We start from the raw sequence: 25,992 nt of genomic DNA on the forward strand, positions 1-25,992 counted from the left end.
TTTCAGGGGAAAGGGCGGAGGTGAGGAGGTGTCAGGCAACATGCAATGTTTCGCCTCACAGAGGAAGGAAATGCACAATGTCACTTCTGGAAAGGCGTGCAGCCAGCAGGCGCCTCCGCTCCAGCGCACTGCACATTTCCCATCCCGGGAGGAACCTCGTAAAAAAATACCAGTAAAGTGTTTGTAGTGGTGGCCATTGTATTGTCTTTGTTTTCCTTAATTGTCACTTTTATGCTCACTGTCATGGTATGTGCAAGTTCATGGATTTTGTTTCCCCTGACGCCTGTAAAACTTTTAGCATGCGTGCATCTTACAGGAATGTAAGACTACTCATACTTGATATTGCCACACTTTTGTTACATTTTGTTATACTGGACAAGGTTAATTGACTTTAAAGTGAACTTTTGATATTTTTGCATGTGTACACTAGCATTGTGTGTTCTGCTATGCAATATGCTAACAATGGGACACTGTGTATAAATGCAAGAATTTAGTTTGCATTTAAATTGCACTGTATTACACAAAAAAAACATCGACAGAGAAAAACTTCTGCAATAACATGACTCATAATATGAGTCATTTATAATTTGTATAATTTGTACAATTACATTAATTTAAACATTAATTTAAAAATTAGTATAATTTAAACATTGTTATCACCTTTATTTTTACTATTATTGTTATTTATTATTTTTATTATATTATTTATTCCATATTTTAATGAATATACATAATTAAATAAATAATAATTAATTTAAATAATAATTATAAATAATTTAATTACATTATAAATAATCAAAATTGTTGTATTTGTTGTAATTGTTTTTATTACTTTTAGTTTTATTTTGTTGCAATTCTATTATTATTGTTGTTGTTTCTTATTCCAGGTTCTACTGTTGTAAATGGTCTCATTTGTTATTATTTATAAGGATTTTATTATGCATTTTATTTGTTTTTTATTACTGTTAATATTTATACCCCCCACTTTGGAATGTTTTCTGAAGTGGGCAGCAGTGGGTGGGAATTTCCACCAAAAAGGTGACGACAGCTTCCAGGAAGGCCGGACCGTGCAGATGAGGATTATATAAGGACAGGCAGCAGAGGACACTAATCACAATCGTCACAGCGAGTGAACCAACACCTGTAGTTATCTGCGATAAAAGATACATCTAAAATGGTAAGTTGAATTTTTGACCAAATAAAATACAACTAATATCTACTATATGGTTGGTTGTAGCCATCATTTTGCTTATTACAGGAACCCTGCTGTGGATTATATGGCAAGAAGTGCACCTCATGGCCCATCTTGGCTTTTATTTTCTCAAGTATGCACTTACTCCAGTGCTAACCTTATCTGTTATAGAGTGTTTGCTCACCATTCAACATTTGCTTCTTTGCTTCCACCTTCAGTGTTGTGCATGCAGACGAGCGTCGAGTGCTGGTCCTACTTCTACTCCAACAGCACCATGAACTGGGAGCAAGCCCGAACGTGGTGCAGGGAGCACTACACGGACATGGTGGCAATCCAGAACCAGGAGGAGATTGCACATCTCAACAGCTGGCTGCCCAAGAAGCCCACCTACTATTGGATCGGCATCCGCAAGATCAACAGCACCTGGACGTGGGTGGGCACCAACAAGGCTCTCACGGCCGAGGCCACCAACTGGGCTCAGGGGGAACCCAACAACGGCAAGAATGGGAAGGTCTTAGGCGAGAGGGAGGACTGTGTGGAGATGTACATCAAGAGGAGTTCGCAACCCGGAAAATGGAACGACGAGAGATGCGAGAAGAGCAAAACGGCTTTGTGCTACACCGGTGAGACCAAAGGAACCATATTGCTATACTGTACATAAATATCTTAAATTCAAGCACCTAATCTTCTTCTTGTCTCAGCTGCTTGTCAGGCAGACTCATGTATCCATGGAGAATGTGTGGAGACCATTAACAGCCACAAGTGCAAGTGCTTTGAAGGCTTCTATGGAGACAAGTGTGAACATGGTAAGCATCTACAACTGTTTTAATAAACCAGCTTTTTAGAAGTCCTCCCGGGAGCTGTTAGAATTGAAGGAAAAAAACACAAGCAACACTGCATTGATGCTAATATAAGGTGATCCTATAATGCATGTAGCTATGAGCATGTCTACAGCAGGGCAAAATACTTTTTCATATACTACACTGTAACTCTACATATCACATACAACAACGTATGTGATAGCACATACTAGCACACTAGCATGTGCACTACATGCTTCCTTTCCACAATAATATCCTACAGTACTGTAATCTTGTTTATTTTGTCCATGGCAGTGGTTCAGTGCAACAAAGATGAACTGACCGTCCCTGCTAAGGGGAGTGTAGACTGCACTGGCAAGTACGGCGACTTCTCCTTCGACTCCCTGTGCCAATATTCCTGTGAGGAGGGCTACCAGATGAACAAGTCGGGAACCTTAAGGTGCACGGCCTCTAAGAACTGGTCAGAGGCGCCTCCTACATGTGAAGGTGAGTGGACGTTTTCGAATCAGCCAAAATACATAGCGAACAATTGTATCATGTGTTCATTATGTGCCTCAACAGTGGTCCAGTGTGAGGAGCTGTCAAGTCCAGAAAGAGGATCTGTCACATGTCAGGACCCTGTGGCAGCCTCAAGCTTCCAATCCACGTGTATGTTTACCTGCCATGAGGGGTATGTACTATCTGGCGCCGAATCGCTGCGATGTGAAGCTTCAGGAAGCTGGAACGCCCCACAGCCTACTTGCGTTGGTATGTGCAATTTGTTCATTTGTTCCAAGTCTTTAACTTTTGGCAGTTTTTAGCTAATAATTCCTTTCATATTCCAATGTAGCTGTCCAGTGTCCCGCTCTCTCCGGCTTAGACAACGGTACAGTCAGCTGCGGGGAGGATCCGGATATGAGGTTCAGCTATGGGAGCACCTGCACTTTCAGCTGCTCCTCTGGCTATCAGATGGTGGGGGCGAGTACGGCAACGTGCACGTCAGCTGCAGAGTGGAGTGAGATGATGCCGCAATGCCAAGGTGAGGGCACAGTGAACTTTGTCAGGGTTTTTTTTCATGAACATTTCATAGTAATGAGGGGCAAACTGCTCAGCCAGCAAAATAGCTGATGACTTCATTATAAAAAAAAGTGTAACATGCATGAGTTTCACAGCAACAGTACCCTGTTGACCAATCATGATGCTTCAAGTGCCACCTTGTTTAGTTAAACTACATCGGCCACAGCGTCTAATTGTCCAAATATAATCCCTTGTTTCCCTCCATTTCCTAATACTGAGCCCTCACTCACTCATTATTTTTCATGTCTTTTCTGCAGCAATAACATGCCCCGCCCCTGACGTTCCCAAGAGAGGCCACATGAACTGCACACCCCCACTCGTCCCATCCTGGACCCCCTACCCACAGGATACAGTCTGTACCTTCAGCTGCGATGAAGGCTACCAGCCCCAAGGTGCACTCAGCATGGCGTGCACACACTTAGGCCAGTGGACCGCTACGCCTCCAACATGCTCAGGTATTAAACGGCATGGAAAACCCCTTGAATGCCCCCAATATGAGTCAAATGTCCATAATTCAAACATGAACCTCTCTGCCTCTGCAGCTTCTACATCTCAGTTCAGTGCCATCACTGCTAGTGCAACAATAGGGGGCGCTGTGTCCCTGTCAACTCTGTCTGTGGTGATGTGGGTCTTGAGAAGACTGAGGAGGAAAGCAACCAAGTTTGAGTTGAGCAGGTAAGACACCCCTTTTGATGATCAATTAGGATTGAAAGAGTCACCGAGCTCACGTGTTGTCTTTTTTTCTCATTCACAGCAATTCTGACATAGAGGATCCTCCCCAGGTCTACAAAAACAGCATTGACAGTCTCATCTAGGAGAGATTTGACTTTTTTCAAACAGAAAAAAAATCAAAAATGTTGTGCCCTGTGAATGTCATTGACATGTATTTCCTCCCAAAGGGAGGTTTGTTTTTTGTATTGAGCACATTGTTCTAATCTAAACCCTCAGTGACATGCTGGAAAAGTGTGACGTTGCATAATGTATCGTGCGCTGCCATGTCCTCACTAAACTGTGACTTATTTAGTATATTTATGGCATATTTGTTACTATTTATTGTGTCTTTTACACAAACCATCTCTTAGTTTCTGTAATTTCGTATTACACATATTGTATGTATCGACTAAATGCATTACTGTAATAAAAAAAATATATCTATGGAACGCCAGTGGTGGACGTTTTTATTTGCTCCTACACCATAATAACAAACAACAATCCATCCATCCATTTTCTTTACTACTTATCCTCACGAGGGCCGCGGGTATGCTGGAGCCTATCCCAGCGGTCTTCGGGTGAGAGGCGGGGTACACCCTGGACTGGTCACCAGCCAATCACAGGGCACATATAGACAAACAACCATTCACACTCACATTCATACCTATGGACAATTTTGAGTCACCAATTAACCTAGCATGTTTTTGGAATGTGGGAGGAAACCGGAGTACCTGAGGAAACCCACGCATGCACTGGGAGAACATGCAAACTCCACACAGAGATGCCCGAGCAGGGAATTGAACCTGGGTCTCCTAGCTGTGTGGCCTGCGTGCTAACCACAAAAATAGACAGTTCCATAAAGGTAATTTTTTTCATCAAAAAACAGCACATACAACAGACAAGGTTTTTCTTTTTACTGTGTTATTATCAGTTCCTTCCTAGAACAGCAAGTTGTGTAAGAAAAATTCACAATGTTGTTGTCCTTGCCGATAAAAGCATATACAAAAGTCACTAGGCTGTTTTTTTAAGACTAGTTATTGATATTACACTCAATATGTGTCTTGCTTGTCTGTCATTTAAATTGAAACTAAAAGAAAAATGGCTGAGGTTTTGCTTTTAAACCTTAAATAAGCTATGTGGCATGTCTTCACATACACACACAAATGGTCTAATTTGTGTTGAGCAGGTGGGATGTACACATAAGCTATTCCTGCATGCTGACCTTAGCTCCCCAGATCATTTGCTGTGTTTCAATTGTCATGGTAGAGGTCAGCAGCAGCAGCAGAGGAAGACATTTCCAGAGAAGATAAGATACAGTATTCCATTATGGGCCTCACAGTGGGGAAATTCATGTTGGCACATCATAACAACTGTTTTCCCTCAATCAGCACTTCGGAGGCTGTGAGATCATCGGTCACTGTGTTTATGTAACCATTTCTGAAAGAATGGAAATAGAAATGATCTGTTCAGGGGTTAAACTTTTGCCCACTGGCAGAAAGAAAGTTGCATTACATTTTGACAGTTATATCTTGTTATGTCACGACTCATGTCAGTCATCGCATGCTTTCACCTTGTGCAGAAACATCCAGGTATTGTCCTGACCAGCGTGTGATCATATAAGAGCTGACCAATGGTTGGCTGTAACAGAGTGTCCACAACGACTCATCTGGCGTTGGATATGACTATTTCATTTTATTCATAAAAGTGCTGCTGTTGAGGGTAAGTTAAGGGCGCTCTAATTAAGCAAGCATCACAGATAAAGCTCTTGGTTTCTGATTTGTAGGTTGATGAAAATGAAGTGGACATGGGTGCTGCTGCTCCTCGGTGGGTACTTTTTAAATTATTGACTAATTACTTATTTTTTGTATGTGTTCACAGAAGTGTACCTAATATTTTGGTCAGCTCAATTAACAAACCATCATCATGCAAGTCGTCAGTAAGTCTCAAGATTAGACTTTTTTGGTCATGCTACCAAAGAAGCAAATGATAAGGAGAAGAGAAGTGTGATGATAACCATAGAAAATAATGCAAAATAGGAAGTGCTCACCTGTTTTTGACGACCTATAGTAAAAACTTAACAGGTGTTCTCGATTGTCAAAGATCCTGCTCTGATGCTTTAAGGACCAACTGCAAAAACGCTAGTCAGAGATCCTCTATATGACAGGAACACTGCTGTTTTTGTGGTGCTACTGCATAAATGGTAGTCAACAGTGCTCTATATTACAATAATATAATAATGATATATTACAATAATCCACTGCTGTTCTAGAGGAGCTGCTCCAGAAAAGTATGCCAAAGATCCTCTGTATGTTTTTGTAGTGACAGGAATCCTCTACTGTTCAAGGTGTTACTGCAAAAAATGCTCGTCAAAGATCTTTTATATGACAGTGGCACCCTACTGCAGAAACACTTATATCACAGACATTAGCTACTGTTTGATGTGCTACGGCAAAGTCCATGCCAAAGATCCTCCATAATATGACAGGAACCCTCTATTGTTTTTAGGGACATACTGCAAAAATACTTGTCAGAGATCCAAAGAATGTGACTGTTTTTGAGGACCGATTACAAAAACACAAGTCAACGGTCCTCAATAACTGTTTTTGAGAATTGAAGGACAACATAAGCTGATTTTCACTGTACTGTCCAAATATGCATCAGGGGGCTCTTTAGCGGGGATCTGCTTAGGATGGACATACCACCACTCCAACACCACCATGAACTGGAACCAGGCTCGGGAGTGGTGCAGGAACAGGTACTCGGACATGGTGGTCATCCAGAGCCAGGATGAAAACGACAAGCTGGTCTCCTTTTTGCCAAACAAGATCTCCAGCCCGTACTACTGGCTGGGACTCACCAGGACACACAAGGATGGGAACTGGACATGGATAGGGAATAACAGCACTTGGATGGGCGAGGACTCGTGGGCGGAAAACGAGCCCAACAACAACCACAGCATGGCCGTCTGTGTGGAGATCTACGTCAACAACGGCACCAACCGAGGGAAATGGAATGATGAGAAGTGCGGCCAGAAGAAATATGCAGTTTGCTATCGAGGTCGTTTCAATGTCATGGTTTGGAGCATGGCGGAGGAACTGCATCTATTGATTTTCCTCTTGTTTGTCCTGACAGCTCAGTGTAATGCCACCATATGTGGCCGAGGACGATGTCGGGAAGCTGTTAACAACTTCACCTGTCTATGTGTGGCCGGCTTTGAGGGAGACAGGTGTCAAACAGGTAAGGGGCGCTCACCATACTTGTTTTGTATTCATGACATTTGTGACGTCCCCTAGGAGTTCTTGTTGTTTTATGTAGTGTTGTCAGTTTTATTATAAAGTACAATGTTAAAGCAAGAACCTTGTTTATTTTTAGTCAATATTCTCTGCATGATGATACATAATTGAGTTGTGCGAGAAATTCAAAGTCAATCCGATTTAGGGGCGTCACACTTTGAGATTGATAACAGCGCCGCCCTGTGGCGTATTTGTCTACAGTAATAGAGTAAGTTTGCATGCAATTTCAACCTTTCGGATGCAGCAGTTCAGGAGTAGAAAAGTTCCTAGAGTTTGTTGGTTTTTTTTTTTTTGACAAGCCAGATTTAATCCTGTTACAATATCATTTTTATCTCATTTCAGCTAAACAGAGTCTCAATGATACCGTGTTGGCAGGAACTACTTTTCCATCAGCCTCTTATTGTAAGTGTTCAATTTAGTGTTGATTTAGACTAAATAATGCAGCGTCTGTGTGTGTGTATTGTCAACATCACAAGAGAAACTAAGTGCTGTCTTTGTGTACTAAAAAGTAAATGAGAATAAAAGGTATCCAAATCAGAGTTAGTAAACAAAACACAAAGAACATAACAGTGGAACTTCTAGGCTGTTGATTTAGAAGCTATTTTTTTCCCCATTCGAAATAATCCATCCATCAACTTTTCTATAATGCTTGAGCCTATCCCAGCTGATCTTATATGAGAGGAGGAGTACACCATGTTTGCCGTGATTTAGTTAATTGTAAACAAACAACCTTTCACACTTACATTCACCTATGGACAATTCACAGCTCCAGACTGACTTTTTTTTTTACCAGGAGCACAGTGGCCCCTAGCTTAAAAATTTAGGAGCACAAGTAGAAAGTAGTAGGTCAAAGTAAATATTCACGTCTCCTCTCATTTTCACTGTATTATTGATGAATACTACTACAAATAATAATAATAAATGGCAACTGTCAACTACTGGGCTGAATCGTAGAGCACAGGTTTGTCAGCAACAAAAAAATATTCAATAATAAAATAATATCAGCATATTAACTGGTAAGCTTGCCAAGTTCTGCAAAAATAAATAAAGGACACCTTTTGCTTGAATTATCTGACTATCTGACAACATGCTAGGCTTATGTGCAGCCTCCATTCTCAAGCTGTCACCATCCTAAAACAATTCTGAATTGTACAGCCAATGTTTTCAGTCACATTTTTAAATTCTTAACTGTCATAAAAGTGTGAAAAGAAGTTGTCCACTGTAAATATTATGACAGTGGTAACGTCACTCTTTAACATTATTCCTTTTTTTTAATTATTCAAAACAATACAACAGTCTACCCTTAAGTTTGCATGCAGAAAATCCCTTGTAATACACTTATACACAATGGACTTTTTGCACATAACTGGACTCTTGTAAAGCTTCTGCGCCCCCAGCTGTGGACTGCACCCCGCCGTCTCACCCTGATGGATACCTCAGCTGCGCAGATGGGAACCATACAGTTAACGCAACGTGTCAGTTCAAATGTCACCATGGCTTCCTGATGATCGGCTCGGCAGACGTCACCTGCGAAGCCACGGGGGTTTGGAGCAGCCCCACGGCAACTTGTGCAAGTAAATCGTTCAATTGAAGAAGTGACTAAAGCTATCACATTTCAACAAGGGACAATACAATACAAATGAAACTAAGTGTAGAGACCGTCCAGCAGTATATATTTATTATGTACTAATAATGAGTCACCACACAACCATTATTCTTTCAGTAGTTGGCAACACAAGTGATTGCACCTACAGTGGACGTGTCTGCATTGTGTCATCATGTTCATTATCATGTCGGAAAACTGCCATGCAGCCCAGTTCAATCAACCGCAGCTCACTTTGTGCCGGCAGCCCCAGACCATTACTCCTACCACCACTAAGAGAGCATACATATTATGAATATGCATACATACATATTCACAGTGTATGTTAGAATATGAAACTCCCCTGTGCCTGCAGCACTCGTGCAGTCCCAGACCGTGAGGAGCGGATATTCAGTATGCCACATTACATACTGGAAGTTATGTTACCCTCATTGAATTGTAGTTCCCCAGTGATGATACCAGATGTTAAATACTGTAACTCCGATGTCTTGTATGCAATGCGCTATGTAATGATTTAAAATTAACCAGACATATTGGCTGTATCCACTACTCCCCCAGTCAGCACTCATGCAGCCAATCATGACTGTGACACCAACAAGAGAGCAGATCAACACAATGTCACAGTACATGATGGATTCATGTTTATGTTTGGTAGCACTCGAGCAAAAAAAATGATCTGTTGAAATGTGAGGGTGTGCTCCCCTTTGTGAGATACTATCTACGTATGTGTTACTATTTTTTTAAAGGTGAAATGAATGGCTATCTTTGTTGATAAATGTGTGTTTGTTTCCCCAGGGTACAAGCCCATCCTGATGGCTGTAGCAGGTTGCTGCACTCTCACTGTTTGCTGTTGTTTCATGTGTTTTTGTGGCCGAAAGAACAAAAGTAAGAGTTTCTAACCGCAGATTGTTATAGTTATAAAATGCTTTGAGTCATTTCTTTCTTCAAACACTTGTGACAGGGAAAAAGCCAAGCAAAGAGAGGTCTGTGTCCCTCCATCAAAATTGTAACCATACCTTTAATATTTACTTCAATAACGACTTTTTTTCTGCAGACAGGACCGTCTAGTCAGCTGTCGACTTGAGGACGAACTGATGTTTCCCTAATAAGTATACACGATTTGGTTCCTCATTGGACCCGCAACATACTCTTGATATCCCATGTTTCATTGTTCATATTGTTGTTGCAGCTGGACTACCCAGCATGCCTTGCAGGCCTTTGGAAATAAGTTATGTGTTATGTTTAGCGCTTATATGTAGTTCTTGATTTTTGTGATGCGTTAACTAACTGTGGATGTGTTTTGTTTTGTTGCCCCCCCTTCTGAAGAACATGAGACATTTAATTTACTTGAACCCGTCTGTAATTAGCACCTTTTATTATATCATTAAGCCAGCAGTCACTGTTAAAGTTAGGGTTGTTTTTCTTTACTATAACTCATCTAAAAAAGATTTCATAATGCATTTTTGTTGTAGGGTTTTATCCAGTCATCCACTTACCGTTTACCTCTCTGTAAAGTAAGTGGCGTTTTACCCCATTTCGTCATGCTATGGTATAGTCTCCCCTCAGTATTCTACACATGAATAACAAATTATTTCATGTTTCAGTCGCTCATAGCAATAAGTACTAATGCACACGCTATTATGTATGTTTAACTTTCAATAAATATGTAAACATTTGTAAAACTTTGTTTAACTTTGTCATTATGGGGTATTTTTGTAGAATTAAAAATAGGAATGTGTTGTCCAAATTCTACCTTTGCTGCTGGAATGTGTATATTTTTAAAGTGCTTTTGGTAAAAGCCTGACAGGAAACGAACCGTTTTGTTGGTCTGTGGATTGAATGCTAATGAACTGTTTGTCCACAACAGGGTGTGGCTCCAAGAAGCACTATTGGGCACATATCCACATTTTACATGTACAGCTGTCCCTCATCACATTGCGATTCACATTTTGTGGCATCACTCTATAATAGCTTTGCAAACATACAGTATATTAATTCATAAATCATGCTGTTTTATGGTTGAATACACCCTTTTATTGGTCCAATAATATTCAGATTTAAGCAAAATGTGTATATTTGACATAAATTCAGCATTTTCAAGCATGATTGATTGCCGGAACAAAAGGCTTTTATTACAAGCTAACATTATTAAAAGGCACAATCATAATAACATCATAATAATAATGAAAAGACACGGGCTACTGTTGTTACATAACTCAAGACAAGCTAAAACTAAACTTTGAATAACATCCATTCTTCTCCCTTTCCTTACCATCATGGTAACACTGTGTTCCATTCATTTCCGGTTGCTCAACACTCCTGTTTTAACTCTAGACTCCTTGTATAATCGGTGCGTTGCAGCAGCCAGCGAAGAAGAAAAAGGCGGAAGTTACCAATAGGTTGCTGTCGCATAGTAAATCTGAAATTGAATCTGTGTGCAAAAAATGTGTAAAGTCCAAATGTTGAGAGTGTTAATGGAGCAGAGACTAAATGCCGCCGTTGAAGATATATTCGGACTGATTGAAAGAACCATAGCAGAGTATGAAGAGGAACTTTGTAGAACAAAAGAGGAAAAGGAGCGACAACGCGAACAGCTGAACGCTGTTTTGAACAACAATGGCGGCTTACACAGAGCAGGTTTGTTTACAGCTTTCAACCTTGTCGTGCATTTCTCTTTAAAGAATAATGTCCTCAGAAAATTAAACAGCAGAGAGGTTTTAATGACCCAAAGTTGTTTAAAAATACGAACTGGGAATAAACACATTTAGTGAGTTAGCTTATCCAACTGGAAGAATGAACAAGTTTCATTTAAAAACTGCATTCCATTCCCGTTGTCATTGACTAATATTCACATTACTATGATGATCTGAAACAAAGTGTCACCAATATATTTCAAAAATGGAAATCACTCTCCGACTTCACATTAAAAAAATCATTTCCAAGGTGTGACGCCTTTTATTTTAGCGTGGCACTGTTCCATAGTCCATTCAATGTAGTGGAAACCCTGCTATATACTAATAGTTAGGGCTGGGCAATATATCAATATTTAAAAAATATCAATATTTCTTTTAAGCACGATATCAAAAACAAGCATATCAATTGGACTTGATGCAGAGGTCTCATGTTTCAAGATGGAGCCGTCTGAGTGCAAGCTAATTACGGCAGCTCTGTCTTTTTTGTGTGTTTAATAGTGCTTTACTTAATAGTACTTTTATTACTTTATTCTTGTGTTTTTTTGTTCGTAGCCTGCCTCGTGCTCCATTGTTTACACTAGGGAGCAGCTGTTTGCTGCTGCTTCGCTACGCTTAGCGATCGTAGATCCCCACAGAGATACGAAGGAGGAGAGGCTGCATAGCAGGAGTGAACAGTGAAAAAGACGGTTTAAAGGTTGCTGTATAAAGACATTAAATTATGTTTACCGTCTGTCGTCATGGGGAACACGAGATAGAAGTGCTAACCCGGCTACAGAGAGACAACTGTGAGTGCAGCATGATTGCACTGAATTGAGGACGTTTTCTGAATTTATTTAAATATAATATACTATTTTATTTCAGCAGCTATTGTCCTGTAAGATTGTTTACATTGTAATAAAACTTTGCACACATATTTGGCTGTGAGTGTATCATTTGCTTCTGTCCCTTGTGGTCCTGCAGACATCCAGCAGGTGTTGGTGGAGCGTGAAGAAGAGGTTCCCTCAAAGCAGCAGGAGTGGAGCTCCAGTGTGGGACAGGAGGAGCTGGAGCCAGGTCCACCCCACATTAAAGAAGAAGAGGAACAGCTTCAAGGGTTGGAGGAGCATGGCATCGCTACATTTCCATTGACTGGTGTCCTTGTAAAGAGTGAAGGCGATGAGGAGGCTCAGTCCTCAGAGCTTCATCACAGTCAAGGTGAGGAGAACATAGGGGCGGAACCTTTAACTCCATACATGACAACAGAAGATGATGGAGAGCATTGTGGAGGACCACAAGCAGACAGCAACTTTGCTCCTCTGTCAGATATGAACGACAAGATGTCACATTTTTCTGAGACTGATGACGAATACTCGAAAGATGACATGAGGCAGCATGCTGACAGGAAACACTTCAACTGCTCTCAATGTGAGCGGACTTTTAACCGTAAGGAAAGTCTGAAAAGACACATGGTAACGCACACTGGAGAAAGACCTTTTACTTGTTCTGTTTGTGCGAGAAGCTTTTCTTTGAGGCAATATTTGGAAAGACACACAATGATTCACAAGGGGGAGACTCCCTTTTCATGTTCAGTTTGCCCTAAAAGATTCAGAGATAAGTTCAAATTGATAGTCCACGTGAGAAAACACGCTGGAGAGAAACAATTATCCTCCAGCAGCTCAACTCAACACATGACAACAGAAAGTGATGGAGAGCACTGTGCAGGATCACATACAAACAAAAACTGTGCTCCACTGTCAGATATGAACGACATGTCACACTCTTCTGAGACCGATCAAAGTGAAGAGGATCTAGAACCTTTGCAGAGTTATGAGGACTCAAACGGTGATATGAGACAGCACACTGACGACAAACTCCTAAACTGTTTTCAGTGCACGAAAACATTTGACAAAAGGTGGAAATGGAAAAGACACATGAAATGTCACACAGCAAAGAAACCCTTCAGCTGCTCAGTGTGTGCCAAAGGATTCATTCAAAAGTCAGACATGACCATACACATGGCAGTGCACACGGGAGAGAAACCATTTAACTGTGCCATTTGCGCTAAAAGCTTTGCCGCAAAGAAATACATGGCAATACACATGAGGACACACACTGGAGAGAGACCTTATGCTTGCTCAGTGTGTGCCAAAAAGTTCACCACAAAGCCACAAATGGACAGACACATGATGAGAATACACCCTTTCAGCTGCAACATGTGTAAGAAATGATGACAACTGTGGTGTCCTGATACAACTTTTTCACTTCCGATATTGCGGCCTTAAATATTGTCCGATACAAATATTTTGCCGATATTAAGACAAGTCATACATGCTATTTATTTTGTAGTGTGGAATGTAGCGTTGAAAGGCTTGTGAAGGGATATTACTCAGATTACAATAGTCAGCAACAGAGGAAAACCCATTTTCTTACATGGTAGTTGTAGCCACAATGCAACTAAGCATCATATAGCAAGGTTCGAGATGCTCAATAAAGCTTTAAACCTGACATTACTCATCACAGACAGAGTCTGTCTATTATAGCTAAGGAGTTTCCCATGTGTTTGCCACTTCATATGCACAGAAGGTTGGAACTTCCCCAGTTCTGTGCTGTGTCATCACGGGAAACTTGTGCATGACAGATTTTGCACTCAGCTGCAAGATCTCTTCACTGTCACGTGACTGACACCACTCCTGCTACTTCCTACGTTGTTAGCATGCCAGCAAATACTATTGTGATCACGTGCTTGGGCGGTATTTGAAATCGGCATACAAGGAAATACAGCTAGCATAGGTGCAGATTCTGTAAGATCTAGAAAGCTTTCTGTGCTGGTTATTGTGTGTAGGTGCTCGATAACTGTGGACAACCACATGGATGAAGGTAAAGAGTCCCGTCTTATGTATTTCACTTATCCTGTTTGGCAACTTAATCATGCAATATGGGTGGACTGTAGACACATCCTGACATATTTCAGGAGCCATTCAAAGTCACTGTATGGATTTATTTGAAAAATGAATGCAGTTAGATGACCCCAGCAATGGCATTGATGACGTTGCTTATTGTGGAATGTAAATAAAAACATGTTTCACTTGTATAATGTTAAAACTGTGTACTACACCCCTAATAGTACAGTTGTCTACTTTTGATTGTGTGGAGTTCAATTGAACTCGTATGTCCAAGCTGTGTGGCCTGCACGCTAACCACTTGTCCGCAGTGCAGCCTACAGGATATTGTATATAAGCCTCATGAGATCTTGACTGACAATAAATTGGGCCTATTGAAGGATTTCATATATGTTTGTCTCCTATTCTTTATGTCTCATGTATGTTTGTCTCCTATTTTTTGTGTCTCATGTATGTGTGTCTCCTATTTCTTGTGTCTCAGAACCAAGCAGCCTTGGGCAAATCACAGGACACATAATCGCTTTCAGGCACATACAGTTCCGGAGCTCTGCTACACATCCACAATTTTGACTAACAACAGATAACGGGAGAGCATGACGTCGGCAGCCACGGCCTGTCGATAACGGCTGGCTCCACCGCTCCACCCCACCCGACCTGCGTTGGTGAGAAGACATCGGCCGAGGAAAGGAGGGGGGCCACCTGTGATACGCCAGAGATCTACCGACATTTCTTAGCATAATAAAAGCCGGGCAGGGACAGTTAGCTGTACTCATTTGTTCTGACCTGTAAGTAAAGCCTACGTCTCTGCAGGTGTTAGGGGGAGACTATGAGCCCGGAGCTCCGTGTAATCTGACTGGTCTGAGAGTAAACCATATAACTGACAAGTTCGTTGTCATCTCTTGCCTCCAACACGACACCCACAGGAATCACTGACCTAAGAACAGGTGGTCAAATTCCAACACTATGCAAACCAAATGTATTTAAGTCAGGCTCTGATCTATACAAGACTTATATTTTATTGCAATACCGGAATATCCATTTAACATTAACGTCAGGAGCTGTAGAACAAGGCAACCGCTGTAGTTAGCAGCCCAAAAAGCCCGGTAGATGGCAGCAGAGAAACGCAAGCGGTCCACCACCGAAGAAGAAAGGGAGGAAGTTAGCAATAGATCGCTAAGCTGGAAAGCTAGCGTGAATTTAATTGTCAAAATGTGTAACGTCCAACAGCTGAGGGCGTTGGTGGAGCAGAGAGTAAATGCAGCTGTTGAAGAGATATTTGGACTGTTTGAAAGAACCATAGCAGAGTACGAGGAGGAACTTTCGAGAACAAAAAAGGAGAACGAGCGACAACGCGAACTGCTGAAGGCAGTTTTCAAGCCTTCCGTTCGTTTGCACCGAGGTTTGTTTACTTCATCTTCACACGTATTCACAATGTTTCACCATGATAACCACTCTGGAAATATTTTTAACATTTTTGATAGACACTTATTGAAATCGTAATACCAATCAAGTCACTTGGGGCTCAAACTGGTCAGGAAATCTACCACTCCTGTTCCAACGTCAGCGTCAGTATGTATATAAAAGTAGTTGGTAGCGCCCTGAATCTGAACATTTTGCGTTACTTGTTTTGTTGTCCAGCAGATATCCAGCAGGTGTCAGTGGAGAGTCAGGAAGTGGTTCCCTCTGAGCAGCAGGAATGGAACTCCGGTGTGGGGCAAGAGTCAGAGCTCCCCCACATTAAAGAGGAGGAACCGTGGGAGCAGCTTCAAGGGCTAGAGAAGGCCTGCATCTCCAAGTTCACATTTACCGGCATCCCTGTCAAGAGTGAGCATGATGAAGCTTGGTCCTCCTATCACTGTCCAAGTGAAGAGAACAGGCAGGCAGAGCCTCTAACGCAACACATGACAACACATGATGATGGGGAGCATTGTGGAGGACCACAAGCAGACAGAAACTTTGCCCCACTGTCAGATATGGACTCTTCTGGGACTGATCACAGTAATGATGCCAAAGAACCTTTGGAGAGTAATAAGGACTCTGAAGGTGATATGAGACATCACACTGACAACAAACACTTTGACTGCTCTGAATGTGGGAAATCGTTTGGGCAGAAGGCCCATTTCATAAGACACATGAAAACGCACACAGGAGAGAAACCTTTTGCTTGCTCAGTTTGCGCCAAAAGATTCTCCTTAAAGGAACACATGAAAAAACACATGATGATACACACGGGGGAGAAACCCTTCTCCTGTTCAGTTTGCTCTAAAGGATTTCGAGTAAAGTACGAAATGATGAGGCACATGAAAACGCACACAGGCGAGAAACAGTTTACCTGCTCCGTTTGCATGAAAAGTTTCTCCCGGAAGGATTATATGATAATACATAGGAGAACACACACGGGAGGACATTTCGGCTGCTCGCTTTGTCCTAAAAGATTTTCTTGCAAAAGATATGTGATGATACACATGAGGACACACTCCGGGGAGAAACCGTTCAGTTGTGATGTGTGCGACAGAAGCTTCACTTACAAGTATCAGGTGAACAAACACAAGTGTGCTGGTGCAGGAAGTGAAGCTGTGGAGTTTGATTAAAATTACAGGGATAATAGAATTGATTAAATGTTTGTCTTGTATAATTTTGGTACTAAATATTGGGAATAGAAATGGCATATAATGTATGTCCAGCAATTATTTACCCTTTTTCTTAGTTTGTTTGTTTTCACTGAAATGTGAATTGTGTTTGTCCCTCAAGGAATGGAATTGTCTTTTGTGTATACACACACAAACATTCATTCATTCATTTTCTACCGCTTTTCCTCATAAGGGCTGGAGCCTATCCCAGCTGTCTTCGGGCGAGAACACACAAACATCCTTTCCAAAAATATGGATTGTGGGAGGAAGATGGATTACCCAGAGAGAACCCACACCCGGGAATAATATAAATAAATTACAATATGGTATCATCAATAAGTTAAAAAAGTTTTGTTACTAATTTCAGAAAATGAAGGCCATATATTTGTGCATATTCATGAACATGAATATCTATTTGAATGAACATTCTTCCCTCTTATCACTGATACTTGCTTTTTTGTTAAAATTGAACACATGTAGTCATAACAGACATGAAATAAACATTTTTGGAACTTTTCTGTGTAATTACCAGCTCTAATTGTGTGGAAATGACATACCGTGTGTATGGTCCTGTTTTAGCCTCGACACAGGAACACTACCTTGTTACCGGAACTAGTCTGACGCGTGGCTTTTTGGCGATTCAGAAAATCGTAGATGTCCAGGCACATGTAAGGTTAAAAACACACTTACTTTTCTTCTTATTAGGTCCATCGTTTAAAAACTGGTCATGTGCATCAATATTGTCTAACTGTCCATACAGCACAGAAAGCAATTTCCCGCCAACCACGGTCATTCTCTGTAACATCACCGGAAATACGTCACAGCCTTGATCTATACCACCATCCCCAACAGTGAACTTAGCACCCTCTGCTGGTAAGGAAGTTGATTACAATGTTATCCCTTGTGTGTTTACCCTTCGAAAAAATCTTAAGACGTCGATTTACTTTGGATGATAATGTTTGTTCATTTTGTTATGCGGATATCGGATCAACAGAACAGACAAAATGACAAAAATGTAAAAACATTTATGAAGTGAATACTTGTATTTATTGTTTCTTTCTCAAATATGTCACCACTTCACTTGGGGACGTACACAACATCAAAAAGAAAATAGTCAGGAAAATAAATTAAGGGGAAAAAACGCGTGAGCTGGACTCCTGTTCATAAGGTGGCGCTGTGACAAATGTTTTCTCTGCCAATTATAGCGTAGAAGAAGAAAAAGAAAGAAGGCCGTCTTATCCAGGAAGAAAAGAAAGTTGGGAAGTGGTGGCAAATGCGCCCTGTTGTTGTTTTGGTGCTTTTATGCTTCTGTTATCGCGGGTACAGCATATATATAACTAATATAACATTACATCATTTTGATGTTGAGAAAGGAACGTGAACTTGGAAGTTTTTCCTCCTCGTCCCTAAATTAGCTTAGCTCGTTAGCGTCGAGGTTGGCAACACCTCGGTAATCAAAGAGTTTGACTGTCAACATGTTTAAAGTCCGAATGATGAGAACGTTGTTGGAGCAGCGACTAAATTCTGCTGTTGAAGAAATATTTGGACTGTTTGAAAGAACCATAGCAGAATACGAGGAGGCGCTTTCTCGAACAAAAGTGGAGAACGAGCGACAACGTCAACTGCTGGGTAATCGCGTATTCAAACCACATGCTCGATTACGGAAAGCAGGTTTGTTGGCTTATTTTCATTTATAATCCACACTTTATATATGATTTATATGATTTCTTATGACTCCATTGTTCCACCGATATTTCCAGGAAAGGTTATTACCAGGAATAAATTCACTTAGAGTAATCTAATACTTGGTAATCTAGGTGGTTCTGGGAAATGTGTTCAAATCGATCTGGTCCACAACGGGGACATTTTCCACCAACATTTCCAGGAACTTTTCTTAACACGAACACGATGCAATGTTATTTGTCCTCAGTACTACTTAGCATGCATTGTTGTGTTGCACGTATTCTTCCACCCTCACTGGCTGTATCTAGTTTGCTAGTCAGTCTAATGTTTTTCAGCAAAATTACGTTTCATATTAATTTGTATAAGTGCATTGATTTCTGCGAAACCCAAAACATTGTAAACCAATAGTCACCTGGAATTATTTGGGCTATATTTGTGTCCCCTGTTGTCCTGCAGACATCCAGCAGATGCTATTGGAGAGTCAAGAAGAGGTTTCCTCTGAGCAACAGGAGTGGAGTTCCAGCGTGGGACAGGAGGAGCTGGAGCCCCCTCACATTAAAGAGGAAGAGGAGGAACTGTGGGAGCAGTATCAAGGACTGGAGCAGGCTGACATGACCAAGTCCCCTATTAACAGGGAGGATGATGAAGACAAAGCTCAGACCTCCCAGTTTCATCACTGCCAAAGAGAAAAGAGCAGCGGGACGGAGCCTCTAACTCAACATGTAACAACAGAAGATGATGAACGAGCACAATGCCCAGACAGAAACTTTGCTCCATTGTCAGATATCGATGACATGATGTCACACTCTTCTGAGTCAGATCACAATGACGACACCAAGGAGCCTTTGGAGACTAACACAGACTTTCAAGATGATTTGAGACATCACATTGATTACAAACACTTCGACTGCTCTGAATGTGGGAGAACATTCAACCAGAAGTGTAATTTGACATTACATATGAGAACACACACTGGAGAGAGACCGTTTGCTTGCACGTTTTGCAATAAAAGATTCTCCCTAAAGCATCATGTGAAAAGACACATGAGAATACATACAGGTGAGAAACCTTTTCCCTGTGCAATTTGTGGAAAACGATTCAGAGAAAAGTATGACATGAAAGTACACATGAGAACACACGTTGGGAAGAGACATTTCACCTCCAGCAGCTCAGCTCAGCTCAACTGATGACAACAGGAGCTGATGGAGAGCACTGTGGAGGATCACAAGCAGACTGTGGAACAACTGAGACTCTCTAACAGGCTCTGACAGTTTGAGCAGAACAAGAACGACAGGTACATCTCAATAAATTTGAGGAGTTCAGGTTTTTAGGAGTTCGCTTCATACTAGGAGACCTATTAAAGGCCGGGGGTGGGTGGGTACACTTTTACCCCTGTAAGTGTAATTAATTACACTTAATTTGCTGATTGGAGCGCAAGTTGTTCACTGAATGTGGTGGTTTTACTAGTTGGTAATTCTCGGCATCAAAATGATAAAGAATTAAAGGATAGTTTGGATTTTTATGGACAGTAAGTTGTATAACATCCCCATCAACAGAGACTTACCCCAGACTTCAACTTCTGGTCGGAATTCGGTGACGAGGAGCTTCGTTCCAGTTAGTAAAGAGTTTGGCTTCTCAAAACAATATGCTGTTTAAAGGAGTAAAAAAACATTTACATCACCAACATGTTTTTGAGGATGCATTTTTGGGACGCAAATGTATTACTCTTTTGAACGCATATCGTTTTGAGAAGCCAAACTCCTAAGTGGCCCCAGCAATTAACTGGAACTACGTTCTTCATGACCGAAATCTGACCAGAACTCGGCTAAATGGGGGGGGGTATGTCACTGTTGAGTCACTGCATTGCTGATGGGGCTGTCATACAACTTCATTTAAAAAAGTCTAAACTATCCCTTTAAAAAAACTTATTATTGAAAGTGTTACATTTATTGAAATTTAACACTTTGTAGTGACTCTATTGAACAGGGATAACTAGATGGTGGCCTGGGGGCCAAATCCAGCCTGCCAGAGCTTTCCATCTGGTCCCCAGAATAAAATGACTGAATTGAAGATGTGCAGTCCTGCAATGGGTTGGGTAATCTGAAGATACCTGATGGGTCCCTTTGATGGCTAGAAACGGTAAAAATACACTTTTGTAAAATCACTCTGACAACCACAGATGGCATAAAAGGGGATCTATTATGCTCATTTTTGAGTTGTCTCCTATAGAGCAGCTACACACAATAACACGCACAGAAAACCTTTTAGATTTTCCAGAATCTGCACCTATTCCAGCTGTATTTCCTTTGATTTGTGCTTCCTGCCAAAACGGTCAGTTTTAATTTATTCCACCCACAGCCCACCTTCAGGCATGCCAACTCTGCTGCGATTGGTCACATGCCCAAAGTGCTACTTAACTATGAACCATATAAGGAAGTCCACCTCTCTGTGACATCACAAAGGGGCAGTTTTACCAAGCCTTTTGAAAATGAATGTTTTGAGCCATCCCAAACTTCTTTCAGGGCTCACTTCCAAATGTGCAAACCTCATTATCAGAAACTTTGGCATCCTTTAACATGAGAATTTAACATTCTAACTACATGTATAGGTCAGAAAAGTGGGAAAAAAGCATAATAGGTCCCCTTTAAACTTGTTAAGTTTGGGTAGGTAAAAATAAAAATGTGTCATTCACATTTCGTCCAATTAGAAGCCTGAAGCCTATAGTGCCTATATGTTCATCAATGCACTATAGTGACATACTAGATGGAAAAACGTGCTCGGTCCTTCGATGCTGAGGTAAGTCAGACCTTAGACCTCAAAGAACAGCGAAGTCACTCACACTGTGAACACATGAAGGGTATATAACATAAAGTAATTAAAAGATGAAATTCAGGGAAAAAAAGGAAACCTTACTTTTATCTGTGTGGTTGTCTTGCACACTGGAAGGGGGTTGCAAGGGAGGGAGAGACCAGCTTCTGTATTTTTTTCCTTTCACATCATTTCACTTGAAGTTTTTTGGCACCGTCAGAAGTCTGCCTCATGCTTGGAAGACATACTGTAATTATGGGGAAAAACAGCAAAAGTGATGTTATCCTTCCTCAACACTTTGCAACAAATTCTCTGTCCTTTTGTGTTTTTCTGCAGTGCGCCTGCAGCTAACTGTCTTTTTGTACAGTATTAAGACTTTTTATGATTTATTTTTTTGCATCACAAGGAGGCAATAACTTTGCTCCACAGTCAGATATGTAAATTATGATGTCATACTTCTGAAATCAAAGTACCAAAGAACCAGTGGGCAGTAAAAAGGACTCCAAAGGTGATAGAATAGCATTACACAGAGCGCTGACATTTTGACTGCTCTCAGTGTAAGAAGATATTTTGCTACAGAGGTCATTTGAAAAGACACACCTTTTAAAGAGAAACCCTTTGCTTGCTCAGTTTGCTCAGCTCTTGGGACAGCTGATGATCCATACAAAGGAGAAATATCTTTTCTGTTTAGTTTGTGCAAGAAGATTCTCTCACAAGTGTACTGGTGAGAAACCTTTTGCTTGCTCAGTTTCACTTAAATATTCACAACACGGCATCATTTGATAAGACACATGATGATCCATACAAAGGAGAGATTTTCCTGTTCAGTTTCTGCCAGAAGATGCTCAGAAAAAGTATTCTAGCATGAGAAAGCTTGTGAGAAACATTTTACCTGCTCAGTTTGAATGAACGGCTTATCTCGCCAAGAGTCTTTCATGGTATATATGAGAAAACATGCTGCAGAGGAGAAACCTTTGGCCTCCAGCAGCTCAACTCAACACATGACAGCAGAAGATGGAGAGCACTGTGGAGGAGCACACGCAGACAGTAACTTTGTTCCAATATCAGATATAAAGAAGATGTCACATTTTTCTGAGAGCCATCACATTGATGATGTCAGATTCATCGGAGAATGAAAATGACGCTTTGACTGGTATCAATCTGAGGAGACAATTGACCAGGACTTATTTGAAAAGACATATGATATGATTTGGGTGCTTTTCAAAAGATTTTATGATGTTTGTACTTCATTTTTTTAAATAAAGTGTAAAAAAGATTTCCTCCTATTTCAAATGAAGCACTGGATTTAATCCAAATATGTTAACGATTGTATGGGATATTCATACTAAAAGTTAAAATGTGGTAGTCACCATGCAGACATGTTGCTATTCACATGGTGACGTAAAAAACAACACTGCAGTAATTTCCTTATAAATGGAATGTATGTATTATTTATTTATTAATTATTTATTTATTCATTTAGTAAAAAATAAAAATAAAAAAGAATGATGTAGAGGACCCCAAATGCTAGGTTTGCCTTGGGCCTACAAAATGAATAAATACACCCCTGGGAGATGTTTATAGACATTTCTTAGTTCCGCGTTACGTCGCAGTATTATGACGTACACCGGAAGTTACAATACACCGCCAAGTGGAGCACCTTTGAGATTGTGTGCAAAAATGTGTATTAAAGTCCAAATGCTGAGAACGTTGATGGAGCAGCGACTAAATGCCGCTGTTGAAGAAATATTTGAGCTGTTTGAAAGAACCATAGCAGAGTACGAGGGGGAACTTTCTCGAATAAAAGAGGAGAAAGAGCGACAACGCGAACTACTGGACGGCGTCATCAAATCCCCAACAGCAGGTTTGTTGACTATTTTATCTGACATTAGCCCACTCCATTTTGATTACATTACGCTGGGAGGTTTTCGTTGTTTGTATAAACTAACAGACAAATCGGCTAAGCAGGACAGGCTGCTATGAGTGATGTATTTGTGGCAAGTTAAACAACATCAACCCTTCTTGATGGACTGCTATTGATTATTAATCAGCCATTTGATACTGTAAACAGAAAGGTGTTTTTTCAACTTTTTTGAGTGAATTATCTCCTACACAGAAAGTAGTCGGTCACAATCCCTATTTGATTGATCACCGTCCAAAATAGTTTTCATCTGTAGTGATCTGGTTTGAAGCAGATATCTGATTTAAATTCTAAACAAATAAATAGTTAACTAAGAATAAAGATGTTTGTAATGCATATCTGTTGTTGTTCTGCAGACATCCTGCAGGTGTTGGCGGGGAGTCAAGAAGAAGTTCCAGCAGGAGTTCCACAGGTGTGTATTACCAGTGTGGGACAAATTGAGCCACAGCTCCTTCACATTAAACAGGAAGAGGAGGAACCATGGGGGAAGGCTGACATCACCGAGTTGACATTTCCCGGTGTCCTTATGAAGAGTGAGGATGATGAAGACAATGAAGGTCAATCCTCCCAGCTTCATGGTAGGCAAAGTGAGGAGAACAGAGCGGCGGAGCCTCAAAACCAACACATGACAACAGAAGATGATGGAGACAACATCTTGTTGCAATCTTCTGAGGCTGGTCTCTGTGATGAGGGCAAAGAACCTTTGGAGCGAAGTCATCACGCTGACAACAAACACTATGACTGCGCTGAATGTGGGAAATCATTTGAAAAGAGGGGAAGTCTGAATAGACACGTGAGAACGCACACTGGAGAGAAACCTTTTGCTTGCTCAGTGTGCACTAAAAGATTCTCTTCAAAGGATCACATGAAAAGACACATGATGATACACACAGGGAAGAATCCATTTTCTTGTTCAGTTTGTGCCAAAGGATTCAGAGATAAATATGATATGATATTACACATGAGAACGCATACTGGTGAGAAACCTTTCACTTGCTGCGTTTGCAGGAAGCGTTTCTCCCGAAAGGATGATATGACCACACACATGCGATCACACATGGAGGACAAGCAATTCACCTGCTCACTTTGCCCCAAAAGATTCACTAGTAGAAAGTACATCATGATACACATGAGAACACATACTGGGGAGAAACCGTTCAGTTGCAACGTGTGTGATAAAAGGTTCACTTATAAGTATCAGGTCAGCAGACACAAGTGTGCAACAGTCATGAAAGCTGCAGGGACTTAAATACCCTCAAACTGATTATACTAAATGTTTTTAATAAGCATGTATATTTCAGCCTTTGTGTGGCATATCACCTCATCTTGTGGTGCAATGTGTTTTTGTCCTATAATTATAAAGTTTTGTGCATTTACTTAAGTATTTAATTAAATGAAACTTGAATGAAATCTTACTGCATCCACCAATAATATTCATCCATTCATATTCTGTGCTGCTTAATTCACTCTAGGATCGTGGGGGTACTGGAGCCTATCCCAGATACCATTGGGCTAGAAGCAGGTTACATTTATGCACTGTATTTTATATATTTTGCCATTATCCAATGAAAAATAGATCGCAGCTTTGTGATGTCGGATGTTACAATATATCTTATCAAGGGAGACAATGCTATAGAAAGTAAACTTGGGTCAGTGTACAGCATATGCTATCCCTAGTCAAGAATCAATCTGAGACAAACCTTTTGTGGTTTAAGGGACACAAGCACATATAGCAGATTTTTTCACTTTAGCAGACCAATCTCATTTTGTTCGTTGTTAGTCTTGTTTAAATCACGATTACATGTAAACTGGAAAGGAAAATATGTTTTAAAAGACTTTAAATATTTGTAGACTGGTTTACTAGTGTCCTTTCTCTTTTGCTGCTTTAAGTGAACATGACTAAACGCAGATTCCATTTACGACACTAGATGGGCATCTGAATGCACCACGGAAGCCGCGCAGGTTTCAGTTGTAACATTTGATGTTCAACTAACAGTGTGACCTTCTAAACGTGAGTAACCTGTTTATTTCTCATTCCTTCAATGCTAGACCCTGTTTGCACCGTGATATTGGAGTGTGTTGGGATTCAGCCACCGAGCTGGTCGCTAACTGTTTACATTAGCCATTGCCATTAACTATTATTTCAGTGTGTTTACTTTGCTGCTTATAGCTAACTGCTAGCTTTATAAACATTGCAGTAGCGTAGACGAATATCATTATTCACAATAACATACTATAGTTAAAACTAATTGGCTATTTGAGAAGTGTGTATCAAACTGTCAATCAGTCAGCTATCAATCATAGCCCTTTGCATTCATCAGGACCCAAGAAGTAACTCTTTGTTTCAAAAAGGTTCCCCTAAAGAAATCCCATAAAAATCACTCAAAACATGTGAATTCATCTTAAATGTTGTGGTGATTGCTCATAACTCCTCATTGCACATAATAAAACAGTCTAATTCAAATAATCTGCTATTAAAGGAACCATCCATCCATCTTCTGTGCCGCGTACCCTCACTTGGGTTGTGGGGGTATGCTGGAGCCTATCCGAGCTGACTTCAGGCAAGAATTAAATAAACCAGTGTTACGTAAATAGATTTTCAGACATTTAGGCCATCTCTTAATTTGATTTAAATTTCAGCGCTGTTAATACATTCATTCATTCATTTTTTACCGCTTATTAATTATATAATTTGTCTTTTT

General features: G+C 40.7%; 6 protein-coding genes across 10 annotated transcripts; all 6 read left to right on the forward strand.

The window, feature by feature from the left end:
* Window positions 1-1,104: 1,104 nt before the first annotated feature.
* sele (selectin E) lies at window positions 1,105-4,225 on the forward strand. Its single transcript, XM_058072201.1, has 10 exons — window positions 1,105-1,177; window positions 1,259-1,325; window positions 1,411-1,815; window positions 1,894-1,998; window positions 2,308-2,499; window positions 2,575-2,760; window positions 2,843-3,031; window positions 3,327-3,524; window positions 3,612-3,744; window positions 3,824-4,225. The coding sequence occupies exons 1-10, from the start codon at window positions 1,175-1,177 to the stop codon at window positions 3,882-3,884; spliced, it is 1,539 nt and encodes a 512-aa protein (XP_057928184.1). The 5' UTR covers window positions 1,105-1,174; the 3' UTR covers window positions 3,885-4,225.
* A 1,131-nt stretch (window positions 4,226-5,356) lies between these two features.
* Window positions 5,357-10,333, forward strand: LOC131129084 (L-selectin-like). 2 transcript variants are annotated; one of them, XM_058072216.1, is made up of 9 exons: window positions 5,357-5,499; window positions 5,564-5,604; window positions 6,442-6,837; window positions 6,913-7,017; window positions 7,416-7,475; window positions 8,456-8,647; window positions 9,472-9,561; window positions 9,638-9,659; window positions 9,731-10,333. In XM_058072216.1, exons 2-9 carry the CDS (start codon window positions 5,568-5,570, stop codon window positions 9,780-9,782), a joined length of 954 nt encoding a protein of 317 aa, XP_057928199.1. In that variant the 5' UTR covers window positions 5,357-5,499; window positions 5,564-5,567; the 3' UTR covers window positions 9,783-10,333. The 2 variants fall into 2 exon arrangements, with proteins under 2 accessions (XP_057928199.1, XP_057928200.1); XM_058072217.1 differs by having other exon boundaries at window positions 8,471-8,647.
* Window positions 10,334-11,057: 724 nt separating this feature from the next.
* On the forward strand, window positions 11,058-14,610 carry LOC131129073 (gastrula zinc finger protein XlCGF57.1-like). Its single transcript, XM_058072203.1, has 2 exons — window positions 11,058-11,313; window positions 12,330-14,610. Exons 1-2 carry the CDS (start codon window positions 11,121-11,123, stop codon window positions 13,574-13,576), a joined length of 1,440 nt encoding a protein of 479 aa, XP_057928186.1. The 5' UTR covers window positions 11,058-11,120; the 3' UTR covers window positions 13,577-14,610.
* A 778-nt stretch (window positions 14,611-15,388) lies between these two features.
* LOC131129077 (zinc finger protein 436-like) lies at window positions 15,389-17,597 on the forward strand. 3 transcript variants are annotated; one of them, XM_058072209.1, is made up of 3 exons: window positions 15,389-15,647; window positions 15,887-16,291; window positions 17,072-17,597. In XM_058072209.1, the coding sequence occupies exons 1-3, from the start codon at window positions 15,458-15,460 to the stop codon at window positions 17,182-17,184; spliced, it is 708 nt and encodes a 235-aa protein (XP_057928192.1). In that variant the 5' UTR covers window positions 15,389-15,457; the 3' UTR covers window positions 17,185-17,597. The 3 variants fall into 3 exon arrangements, with proteins under 3 accessions (XP_057928192.1, XP_057928190.1, XP_057928191.1); XM_058072207.1 differs by having other exon boundaries at window positions 15,887-17,597; XM_058072208.1 differs by having other exon boundaries at window positions 15,890-17,597.
* Window positions 17,598-18,076: 479 nt separating this feature from the next.
* Window positions 18,077-22,658, forward strand: LOC131129085 (oocyte zinc finger protein XlCOF8.4-like). Of its 2 annotated transcripts, XR_009129746.1 has the most exons (3): window positions 18,077-18,549; window positions 19,018-19,855; window positions 20,532-22,657. XR_009129746.1 is itself a non-coding variant. In XM_058072218.1 (2 exons), the coding sequence occupies exons 1-2, from the start codon at window positions 18,354-18,356 to the stop codon at window positions 19,746-19,748; spliced, it is 927 nt and encodes a 308-aa protein (XP_057928201.1). In that variant the 5' UTR covers window positions 18,077-18,353; the 3' UTR covers window positions 19,749-22,658. The 2 variants fall into 2 exon arrangements, 1 of the variants encoding a protein (XP_057928201.1); XM_058072218.1 differs by having other exon boundaries at window positions 19,018-22,658.
* Window positions 22,659-22,992: 334 nt separating this feature from the next.
* On the forward strand, window positions 22,993-25,239 carry LOC131129079 (zinc finger and SCAN domain-containing protein 12-like). Its single transcript, XM_058072210.1, has 2 exons — window positions 22,993-23,233; window positions 23,647-25,239. Exons 1-2 carry the CDS (start codon window positions 23,050-23,052, stop codon window positions 24,537-24,539), a joined length of 1,077 nt encoding a protein of 358 aa, XP_057928193.1. The 5' UTR covers window positions 22,993-23,049; the 3' UTR covers window positions 24,540-25,239.
* The last annotated feature ends 753 nt before the right edge of the window (window positions 25,240-25,992 follow it).

The sequence above is a fragment of the Doryrhamphus excisus genome, chromosome 5 (assembly GCF_030265055.1).
Source record: "Doryrhamphus excisus isolate RoL2022-K1 chromosome 5, RoL_Dexc_1.0, whole genome shotgun sequence".
Lineage (NCBI taxonomy): Eukaryota > Metazoa > Chordata > Actinopteri > Syngnathiformes > Syngnathidae > Doryrhamphus > Doryrhamphus excisus.

Coding starts and splice junctions, on each gene's coding strand:
- sele (XM_058072201.1), top strand. Junction 1,326..1,410: donor CTTGGCTTTTATTTTCTCAA/GTATGCACTTAC, acceptor TTCCACCTTCAG/TGTTGTGCATGCAGACGAGC. Junction 1,816..1,893: donor AACGGCTTTGTGCTACACCG/GTGAGACCAAAG, acceptor TTCTTGTCTCAG/CTGCTTGTCAGGCAGACTCA.
- LOC131129084 (XM_058072216.1), top strand. CDS start 5,568: ATGAAAATGAAGTGGACATGGGTGCTGCTGCTCCTCG. Junction 5,605..6,441: donor ATGGGTGCTGCTGCTCCTCG/GTGGGTACTTTT, acceptor AATATGCATCAG/GGGGCTCTTTAGCGGGGATC. Junction 6,838..6,912: donor ATATGCAGTTTGCTATCGAG/GTCGTTTCAATG, acceptor TTGTCCTGACAG/CTCAGTGTAATGCCACCATA.
- LOC131129073 (XM_058072203.1), top strand. CDS start 11,121: ATGTGTAAAGTCCAAATGTTGAGAGTGTTAATGGAGCAGAGACTAAAT. Junction 11,314..12,329: donor TGGCGGCTTACACAGAGCAG/GTTTGTTTACAG, acceptor GTGGTCCTGCAG/ACATCCAGCAGGTGTTGGTG.
- LOC131129077 (XM_058072207.1), top strand. CDS start 15,458: ATGTGTAACGTCCAACAGCTGAGGGCGTTGGTGGAGCAGAGAGTAAAT. Junction 15,648..15,886: donor TTCCGTTCGTTTGCACCGAG/GTTTGTTTACTT, acceptor TTTGTTGTCCAG/CAGATATCCAGCAGGTGTCA.
- LOC131129085 (XM_058072218.1), top strand. CDS start 18,354: ATGTTTAAAGTCCGAATGATGAGAACGTTGTTGGAGCAGCGACTAAAT. Junction 18,550..19,017: donor TGCTCGATTACGGAAAGCAG/GTTTGTTGGCTT, acceptor GTTGTCCTGCAG/ACATCCAGCAGATGCTATTG.
- LOC131129079 (XM_058072210.1), top strand. CDS start 23,050: ATGTGTATTAAAGTCCAAATGCTGAGAACGTTGATGGAGCAGCGACTA. Junction 23,234..23,646: donor CATCAAATCCCCAACAGCAG/GTTTGTTGACTA, acceptor GTTGTTCTGCAG/ACATCCTGCAGGTGTTGGCG.